The 10,640-nt window shown below is 40.8% G+C and overlaps 1 protein-coding gene across 6 annotated transcripts in view; it reads left to right on the forward strand.

Moving 5' to 3' along the window:
* KAT6B (lysine acetyltransferase 6B) overlaps window positions 1-10,640 on the forward strand; it is a 191,839-nt gene that overhangs the window by 175,611 nt on the left and 5,588 nt on the right. For all 6 annotated transcript variants that reach the window (XM_045439679.1, XM_045439680.1, XM_045439683.1 and 3 more), the window contains exons 14-17: window positions 4,852-5,083; window positions 5,388-5,547; window positions 6,145-6,543; window positions 9,263-9,554. In XM_045439679.1, coding sequence (XP_045295635.1) covers window positions 4,852-5,083; window positions 5,388-5,547; window positions 6,145-6,543; window positions 9,263-9,554 — 1,083 coding nt within the window. The remainder of the gene's footprint in view (window positions 1-4,851; window positions 5,084-5,387; window positions 5,548-6,144; window positions 6,544-9,262; window positions 9,555-10,640) is intronic.

A 10,640-nucleotide genomic window follows, 5' to 3' on the forward strand; every position in this document is an offset into this window, starting at 1 on the left:
GGTTCAGTTTCCTTTTTTACTAATTGCAAAATCATCACAAAATTTCAGCAGGTTCTTTATCACTATTTAAACTGATAACACGCCATTCATCCACTTGGTCACAGGGCTGCTTAACCCTAGAAACCAGTAACAGATGACACAGACCAGTGAATTTCCATCCTTAATCATGAGATACATGGTTAGAGCCATCTGATATCCTCTGCTCAAGACCTGCCATAAATCCCTGGCCTGGTGTCAGTTCCCAGGCTTGCAAACCCAGTGCTGTCTACTGATAATGAACCTTTCAGCAAGGTTTGCTGAGCTAACCAGGTGTCTGATGAAAGGTGTGTAATCCTTGAAGATTATCTTCTCCTAAAAGCAGCCAGTAACCCCAGACTCACACAATCCAGACAGATGGGAATTGGGAGTAGCTTGCCAGAGTTCACACTTTGTATTTGAGGAGGTTCGTATGGTTTGGTTCCAGATGGTAGAAGATGAAGGTGTGCAGGAGTGAAGAGTGGCTGCCTTTGTGGGGGGAAATCCTTATCCATGAAAATTATTCCACTTCTGGTCCAGCCTACAATCTTGAAATATTACTAGTTTAAAAGGAAGGAATGTTTCACATTAAACAAGGGTTAGCCTTGCAGTTAATACGCTGGGAGCTCAATTAATTTGGGAATTTAGGTCTGCAAAAACAAATCTTGACCTTGTCCAGATAGTTCCTTCCTTATCCTAAAAGATCTGTTTACACAAAGGCAACTTTCTACCACTTTAACCATTTCAAACACAAGCAATCATGATTCTCTTCCTACAAGTAGGTCAGCCTTAACAGAGGTGAGGTAAATTTGGGTCCTACGTAATCAGTACAGCTTAGACATGCTTACCTTTTGCAGACACAACATTGGTCTTAACTTTCCCTTTAAGCAAACACCTTGATAATCTTTTGAATTAGTGTGTGGTCCATACACCAAAACTGAGACCTCACCTTCCATTGGGTAAGTAGTTCCAGTGAAGCAAAAGAGAAAGCCACCTTTCTGTAGTATCAAGATAGTTGATGTGGGTGAAGAGTTGATGGGCCATTTTCCAATTACAAGTCTCCTGATCACAGAATAAGTGCTGTTCACCTGCACCTCTAGCTCACAGACAATTTAAAGGTAATAATTTCACCAGCAATTAATTATACTGCAGCTACTGGGATTTGTCCTCCAAACACCACTTTGTTTTTAGTCTGAACAGCCAGGTTTCCCCAGAGGTAGTTCAGGTCTTCTGATTCAGAGTGTCCTCCGTTAAGGAAAGGTGTGAGAGGGGCACCTGGCTGGCTCAGTCATTTGAGCGTCTGACTTCGGCTCAGGTTATGATCTCACGGCTCGTGAGTTCGAGCTGCGTATCGGCCCCAAGAGCCTGGGGCCTGCCTTGGATTCTGTGTCTCCCTCTCTCTGCCCCTCCCCTGCTCGTGCTCTGTCTCTCTCTCAAAATAAATAGACGTTAAAAAGAAAAGGAAAGGTGTGAGAGCACCATGGGAATCTGTTCACCAGGGGTGTAGTATACTTGTTTCAGATCTTCAGGATAATACACCGGCTTCCAAGATAAGTGCTTTTTATTTCCCTTCATCTTACATCAATTATTTGGAATCTTTTTGGTAAGTTAAATTTAAGAGCTGTAACATTAAATCACCACATCACTATAATTACTCAACAACTAAATGAACTAAATGTTCTTACCAAAAATTGTTCTGTCAATTGGCTATATAGTAATTCTGATTTGAGGAGCCTAAAAAAAGTAGAAGGAAACAAAAGATGGCTAGAAATTCATTATTTAAATCATTCCGTGTTAAAAGGTCAGAATAGTGAAGTGCTACCAGCTACAGCTTTTTTTTTTTTTTTTAATGTTTATTTATTTATTTTTGAGGGAGAGGGAGAGAGAAAGAGACAGCATGAGCAAGCAAGGGGCAGAGAGACAGGGAGAGAGAGAATCCCAAGCAGGCTCCACACTATGATTGCAGAGCCTGATGCAGGGCTCAGAGTCACACACTGTGAGAACATGACCTGAGCCAAAATCAAGAGTCGGATGCTTAAACGACTGAGCAACCCAGACGCCTTCCCAGTTACAACTTTTTTGAGAGAAAGTGCTGCAGGTAAAATTTAAATTCTGTATTACAGCAACCTAGTCCACCTATGGAGTAGATGTGGACATTTTTTCTTCTAAGCTATCCATTTTAACACATTACAAGTGATTTCACTTAACTAGTAAGGAATCAGAAATTTACCTTTGGTCATTCTTATTTTGGACATGAATTGCATTTAATCTAAACATTTCTCCTTTCGGAGGAGACTTCGTGGACTCATAAATGGCTCTCAGCTTAATGCAAGTTCTTTCCATTGCTATAAGACCCTCGAGGGTCTCATGAGTCAGAGAAGGAAAAACTAACATCAGACAATGCAGTGATGCCTTTGGACCATGGCATTGTGTGGTCTGAAATGCTGGTGCACATCATCCCTGAAGACCTGCTTGATGTTTTCTAGTTGGAGTTTTGGCTTGCAGTTTTTCTTCCCCAGCACCCAGGAAATTACCACTTGCTGGCAGGTGTTGGTAACCTTCCTGCTTTGTAGCCTTCACTAGTGCCATATGGAGGTGTTTGCTGTGAAAATCCAGTGGGCTTCCCGGGCTCAGTGTACACCTGCTCCCTGCCACCACCTCCCCAACCCCCTTCGAGTCCCAGGACTCTCCCGTGGCAGTGTCAGCCACAGACTGCGGATTGTGTCCGAGAGTGTCCCAAGAGACAGCCACTTAGTGAGGTGGGAATTGCAGGTGCTGAAAAGTTTATGCCTAAAGGCTCTCCACAGACCCCAGGTTGCCTGAGAGTTCCAGTGGCCTGACCAATTTAGGCTGAGGCCATGATAAGCTATATTTGTACTGCCTCGGAGTGTGAAAACATGAGCAGCTGTATAAAATATGTTTTGGGGGGATTTTGGCTGAGCCCAGGGTAGAGACTGAGGGAAGAGAAGACAGAACAAAGAAATCCATGTGCTTCCTGGGTAAGACTGCTCATAGTAGAACCTAAGGTAGGAAGGAAGGGCACATACCGCCTTCTGACCACTTTAGTTGTATAGAAAGCTTTCTGCTGAGCTGAGAGACTGAGGCTTTCTGTCCCTAACTGGGAGGTTCAGATAAGAACCAGTGAGGGACTGCGGATCAAGGGGATAGTTCCACAGCCATGGTACTATGGTCCTCTCCCCTCGCAGTAGTACAGAGCCGGGTCCTCCAGCCAACTGAGTAGATTTCTCAGCATGTGCCAAGCACTTAGGAGGCAGGTGATGGATGTGCCAATTATCTGTGCTCTGGGGTTTGGGCACCCTTTGTACTTGAGCGACAGAGAGCTCTTCTCCATATTGACAGGGCATGATCTGGGCTGGATTCAGCACCGTGGTCATCACTGTTAGCATTCCGGACACACTGCTCTTGAAAGCCTCTGGATGCAGCTGAATGACGTGTTGACAGTGGTTTGACTGTAAAATTTGGTGGTGCTTGTTTACCATTCAATCAAATACATTACTCTTAAGCATGAGTTAAAGAGACAAATAAGTCAAAAGACTGCAGGAAAGCCTAAAGTTAAATGTATGCTTATTCTTTATCATGGCATTCAGATTAAAACCATCAAAATGCAAAATGCTGTGGTTACACCCCTATAGGGTGTAGGTCAGTTTAGGTTTCTTGTTCTATATTTCTGCATTATTTACAGTGATTTTGAGAGGCAGGAAAATGCATCAGAGGCTTGATTTTGTCCTTCTAAGAAAAAATCCAAAATTGAGAAAATTCTTGAGAATGCAGCCATTTTGGAAATGTAGATAAAGAAGAAAAATGCTGAAGATTTGGGTGGTTTACAGAGCAGCATGATTTTGTAATTGCTGCCACCTACTGTATGTGGTTGATGTTTGTTTAAATTTAGGAAGTTCATGAAGGTGAGGCTATTGAAATTGATAATTAGAGCAAGGTAGACATCATTAGTTTACAGCATTCCTTCTCTACTCCATAAGTGGCTCTTAATTACCAAGACAGCCGCCAGCTTTCATTCATTACCTTCAAGTGGATTTAAAGTTTTAAATCATTTAAAAAATCCCTTTGCCAAGAACCTTCACAGTAATGCTGCAGAACGCATATTCAGAAGCTTACCATGCTCGGGGATTTCCTGAGTATACATAAAACAGTTTGTTTTAAGGAGGTTGTTTTGTTTTAATTTGTGGGAGCAACATTCTGGGGTTGGATTATAAATTAATTTACATGAAAGAGGTGAAAATAGAGCTAGTAGAGCTGATGTGAGTTGCAGCAGTCGACTTAAAAGACATTCTTTTATTAGTCCTAAAACAAAGCTTCAGATCAGCCGGCTAGTTAAATGTAACAAGCAATATAGAATCTGAGTCAACAGAGACCCTTCTCTTTTATTAAGATCCAGCTGTCAAAGGGTCATTAGGTCCTTCCTGTGGAAAACAACTTGCCCATTAATGTTTAGGGTGGTCCCTTGACAGGATTTCTAAGTGCCTGACATTTCGATTTTGAGAAAATCTAAAGCTGGTGGGAAACTTGGATGTTGAAATTTATCAGAAGTAACGTCCTCAACCTTAGCTTTGTTAAATATGCCATGACGTATATTTGAAATGCAGCCTCTAGCAATGTGAACTGACTTACAGTGCTACTGTAAAGGATTCATAAGCATAAACTTCATGGAGATCAAATCACTATAACTGGGAAGAGACTGCATACATAAAGTTTGATGTGATGTTTTTACCTTATTGCTACTTATATTATTTTGAGGGGCCCCTATCCCAATGTCTAAAAACACCACAGTGAAGTCATCTTTGGCTTTTTCTGCCCTAGGCTATTTGCTTTCTAGAAGAGAAGGCCAAGCAGGGTCTCCTGAAAAGCCACTCTCCGATCTGGGCCGTCTCTCCTACCTGGCCTATTGGAAGAGTGTCATCTTAGAATATCTCTACCACCACCAGGAGAGGCACATCAGCATCAAGGCGATCAGCAGAGCTACAGGCATGTGCCCACATGACATCGCCACCACTCTGCAGCACCTCCATATGATTGACAAGAGGGATGGCAGGTGAGTACCGATGCCGGAGCATCACTGGCTGCCTCTCAAGCATCTTACACCAGAAAGTGTCCCAGGAGTTAGGTGGCCTCATTCCAGTTTAAGATAAGAGGTTCCCCCAAAGATATTATCAAAACCTTTCTCCTAAACAGAAAACAGGAAATGATACTGTTTTACTGGTCAGATTTCAATTTGCTATATTTTTTCATTGATGAGCTCTCTGATTTTTCCTAACCTAGTAGCATTTGTCAACGTGTGTAGGTGAAACGAAATTTCAGCTTTTGATTGCACTTTGTTCTGCCTCATCACATTACAGATTTGTCATCATTAGAAGGGAAAAGTTGATACTGGGCCACATGGAAAAGCTGAAAACCTGTTCCCGGACCAATGAACTTGATCCAGAGAGTCTAAGATGGACCCCAATTTTAATTTCTAATGCTGCAGTTTCTGAAGAAGAGCGAGAAGCTGAGAAAGAGGTAATGATTGACTTCGTCTGCCTAAGTTGTGTGACTTCACTCCTGCAGCATTCTTAGGCTGAGAAAGTCATTAACATCGTTGTCAAAGGCTTGGTTATGTAGAAAGAGCTTGTGAAATGATATGGCACTAATTTATCCTAACTGAGGTTGCATGGTAAGACATGATAATTTTATTGAATTGAGTATGAAAAATGAAACATTTATCATTGATCACAAAGCAGCATTTTTCACTACTGACAGCATGTAATCAGATCACATTTGGTGCTGAGCTCCAAGGCTGCAATGTCAATCGATTCTTTGTGTTTATGAACTTGCTTAAAGTGCTCCATGCCAGTGAGCATGTAATGTAGTGATAAAGGACTCAAATCAATTCGCTGCATCATTAATACTGCTAAATATCCCATGAAACCCAATCTTCTTTGATTTGTTATCCTAACTGATGCAAAAGAGTCCTGAGATGATGCAGCTGGAATGTTGCTTGGCTGGCTGACTGTTCTGTTCAGAAACAACTTAAGAGATCCTTTGCCTTTGATCCTTAGAGGCTGTGTCTTAACTGCCCTTTCACTGGCCCACCATTTTTACCCTCCCCCCCCTTAGGCCGAGCGGCTAATGGAACAAGCTAGCTGCTGGGAAAAGGAGGAGCAAGAAATCCTGTCCTCTAGAGCGAACAGTAGGCAATCACCTGCAAAAGTACAATCGAAAAATAAATATTTGCATTCCCCGGAGAGCCGGCCAGTGGCAGGGGAGCGAGGGCAGCTTATGGAGCTGTCTAAAGAGAGCAGTGAAGAGGAGGAGGAGGAGGAAGAGGAGGAGGAGGAGGAGGAGGAGGAGGAGGAGGAAGAGGAGGAAGAGGAGGAGGAGGAAGAGGAAGAGGAGGAGGAGGAGGAAGAAGAGGAGGAAGAAGAGGAAGAGGAGGAAGAGGAGGAGGAAGAAGAAAATATTCAGAGTTCTCCTCCAAGATTGACTAAACCACAATCAGTTGCTATAAAGAGAAAGGTATGTGTGTTTAGATTTTCAGTGAGTCAGTTTCAATCAAATCTTATTTGTCATTGCAAACATTCTATTAGTATTTGTTTCACTCTCTATTCTTTAGAAGTAGTCTGTTTGTATTCAGTCCTGCTGATCATATATCATCATCCTTTATCTTACAGTCATGATTGTGTTTACTTTTTGAGGTTAGTGCTGTTTTGTTAAAGTAGGGACAGGCGGGCTTCCTAGTCTAGTAGTTACTGCCACCTGCTGGTTTGTGGGACTAGAGAAGTCAGGCTATGCGAACAGAAAAGGACCCTGGAGAGCACTTCAACCACTCTTCAGTGTGTTTTGATGAAAACACCAAAGCCTAGGAAGGCTAGGAGACTTGTCCAAGGTCATACAGCTCCACAGAGATGGAGCTAGAACCAGATGAGTGCTCAGACTCCAACCCCAGCACTCCTGATAATATTATTTCTTATCATAATATTCTATATTATATAGATTATATTATTTTATATTATATAGATATAAATAAATTTATTCTATATTATGTAGATAGATAACATTATATTATAATATTCTAACAATTCTATGCGAAGAACAAGAAAAATATTATCAGAAAAATATTAATATTTTTCTTGTTCTTCGCATAGAATTGTTAGAAGGTACTTCAGGCTCTCCATACTGATGCTGATGTTTTGCATTGGTGGCCAAGTACACAATTTCTCATAGCCTGGTGGTCACTGTAGATATACCTTGTGCACAAGGTAAAAAATTGATCTTGTGTTTAGGTGATTGTTTAACCCAGATCTGATATTTTTGTCTTCAGTATCTATCTGTGACATAGTAAGGAACCAGATATTATTAGTATAGCTAAGACTTACAGAAATAACACAAGTTGCAGCTCCGCCCCAAGGCCATCCTATGTACTGTGCGTCAAAGAACCTGCTGTTGTAAATCCCAGCTTGGTGCGCTTTCTTCTAAGCCTGATAGTCTTTTAATGGAAGGGCAGCTGTGGGGAAGGGGTAGAAAAGAGCTCTCCATAAAGTAAACTTCAGACTTGTGAGTAATCTTGGATTTCTTACCAGACAAATGTATTCAGGTATTATGTATACTACAAAAGAAATCTGTTTTAAAAACAACAAAACCAGGATTATCCAAGGTACAATATGGACTCCCATCATATAAATTGATTCAATTTAAAGAAAACTAGTTCTTTGGGGTGCCTGGGTGGCTCAGTCAGTTAAGCGTCTGACTTTTCGGCTTGGGTCATGATCTTGCAGTTCATGTGTTCAAGCCCCGCATCAGGCTCTGTGCTGACAGCTCAGAGCCTGGAGCCAGCTTCAGATTCTGTGTCTCCCCGTCTCTCTCTGCCCCTCCCCTGCTCATGCTCTGTGTCTGTCTCAAAAATAAACATTAAAAAAATAAAGAAAACTAGTTCTTTACATTGGTTGTACTCACGTTTGGGAAAATTAGTGAGTTAGGGAGGGCAGGCCAACTGGGAGTGTTAATAACCATAAATGTTAATTACAGAATATGAGTATCAGGTTTATACGTGAACATTCAGAGAGTTAATGTGAGCAACAGTAATTCTTGGATACAGTTTACTTAGACTTTGAGTTGTTGTTGTTGTTGTTGTTGTTGTTGTTGTTCTTTAGAGATAAAGAGAGAGAAAGAATATGTGAGCAAGGGAGGGGCATAGAGAGAAGGAAAGAAACTCAAGTAGGCTCCATGCCCAGTGCATGGGGCTCAATCTCATGAACCGTGCGTGAGATCATGACCTGAGCCAAAATCAAGAGTCGGGACACTTAACTGACTGAGCCACCCAGGCACCGTTAGAGTTTGAGTTTTAACCAAGCATATTGAACCTTCTTTGCAATATATTTTAAATCATTTTTCGGGCCCACTATTGACACATTCCATTTAAGCAGCAAACCTGTTATTCCTATATTTTAATTTTGTTTCATTAAGTGCTTTTTTGCATGGGCAAAAGTATTTCATAATTGCTACCAACCTGTAGTACAATCAGAAAAAAATTTTTCGTATCTTCTATAAATAGGACAGATTTCACATGTCTTTTAATTTTTTAGATGCCTTGTATAATAAAATACTTTATAAAGTTGTCAGTTGCTGACATCCCTGTAGTCACCAATACATGACTGTCTTAACATTTTAAACATTAAATAATCCTTTCTTCTAGTACCCTATCTTCTTCCCTTTTCATTGTTCCTGAAGTCTTATGAAATAGGGAACAATTAGGTTAACCTTGTATGCCATCAAACTTCCTGTAGCATTTTGCATAGAGAAGGTGCTCCTTGAACAGTTATCAAGTATTAAATGAGTGACCCAGTGGCTAGTTGGTTATTGCAACATTTATGGAAACATCTGTGTCCATGAGGACTTAATAGCTATAATGTAGAATATTGAAGTCTGCAAGTACCATAGGAAAATATATTCTAGAAAAGCAAACCTTAGCTTTTTAAAGTCTACAGTTCAGCTGCGGTGATGTTCCCTCTCAAAGCATCTTCTTGAGTAAACAACTGTTTTATTTGGAAAACACTTGCCTGTGTAGTTGGAGCCCGAGAGGGATGTTAAACATCAAATGGAAGGTTAAGTACAAAGGCATTACAGAAGTCTTTACGTGTAAGATTCTGAGACATGCCTTCAGTACATGTTTGCTGCATATCAACTCAACCATTTAATTTCTCATGAGCTCTTATGTATTGTTTGGAATTAATTTCAGCGGCCTTTTGTACTAAAGAAGAAAAGGGGTCGTAAACGCAGGAGGATCAACAGCAGTGTAACAACTGAGACCATTTCTGAGACAACAGAAGTACTGAATGAGCCCTTTGACAACTCAGATGAAGAGAGGCCAATGCCACACCTGGAGCCTACCTGTGAGATTGAAGTGGAGGAAGATGGAGGGAAGCCAGTCCTGAGAAAAGCATTCCAACATCAGCCTGGGAAGAAAAGAAAAACAGAGGAAGAGGAAGAAAAAGACAATCATTGTTTTAAGAATGCTGACCCTTGTAGAAGTAAGTGGAAGAATTATAAAAATCTTATCCTTGTGAATATCTTGTGTGTTACTGCCAAAAGGCAGGCACCTGAAGTTATACCCAAAGGCATCTCTGAGGTTGTGTCGACCCACCAGGAATAAGTGCTCATCTGTCTATTCTCATTCATAAAAGGTTCTATCCCTTCTTCCTGGAATTGAATTTTATTTTAAACAACTTCTAAGGCCAGAACATTCCTCTAGGTGGGTTCATCTTAGAAATTGGCTTGTCCTCAAAAACTTTGAAGTCTCTCAGTAAGAAATACACTGCGTCTCCTTGATTCTACTAAGTGCTTTTTTTCACATTAAATATTTCCAGAATCAGGGTTTATATTACTGTGAGCATTGAATCCAATAATTTCTTTTTTCCTATAAAAAATCGATGGCACATCTTATAATTAGTGGTGTCTTAGGATATATTATTATCAAGAATCATTTCAACTCACCCACACCATCAGTATTAGCTTTGATAATATAGGATAATGTAGAAATCAGGAAATTGTCCTTCCTTTTAAATTACTAATTCAAAATTTGCTGTTGGCAGAGACACCCCACCCCATCCTCTAAAAACAAATACTAACACCAGTGAATCAACTTTGATATCCAGTTTAAAAGCAACCATTTCTTGCCTTTTGGTCTGGGAACTTAAGCTCCCAGCTGAATCATGAGGATTTGTGGGGCAATCTATCCACTCTACAGCTGAAATGACTGTATTTAAAAACTTATTCCAACATCTCTTCCATCTAGGAAGAGGCCATCTCATTTCTTTGGGAACTGCAGGTATCTCTCTTGCTTTTGAAAAGTCACAACTTTAAGGGCATGAGCAAGCATCTTCCTGACTTTTATAATTAATAGGTATACTATTACTACATACAGTAGTGTCCTGAGGGAATAACATCTTGCCCGGGGTATAAAGAATCTCAAGCCTTCCCCCCCCCCCCCACCCCATTTCTTTAAACAAACAAACAACAACAACAACAAACTATAGCAAGACACCATTTTTTGTGTGGACATTGAGCCTTATTTCCAGTTCTTAACTCCCTTCTCAGGAGCCTGTAAATGAATCATC

Source organism: Leopardus geoffroyi, chromosome D2 (genome assembly GCF_018350155.1).
Source record: "Leopardus geoffroyi isolate Oge1 chromosome D2, O.geoffroyi_Oge1_pat1.0, whole genome shotgun sequence".
In the NCBI taxonomy this organism is placed as follows: domain Eukaryota; kingdom Metazoa; phylum Chordata; class Mammalia; order Carnivora; family Felidae; genus Leopardus; species Leopardus geoffroyi.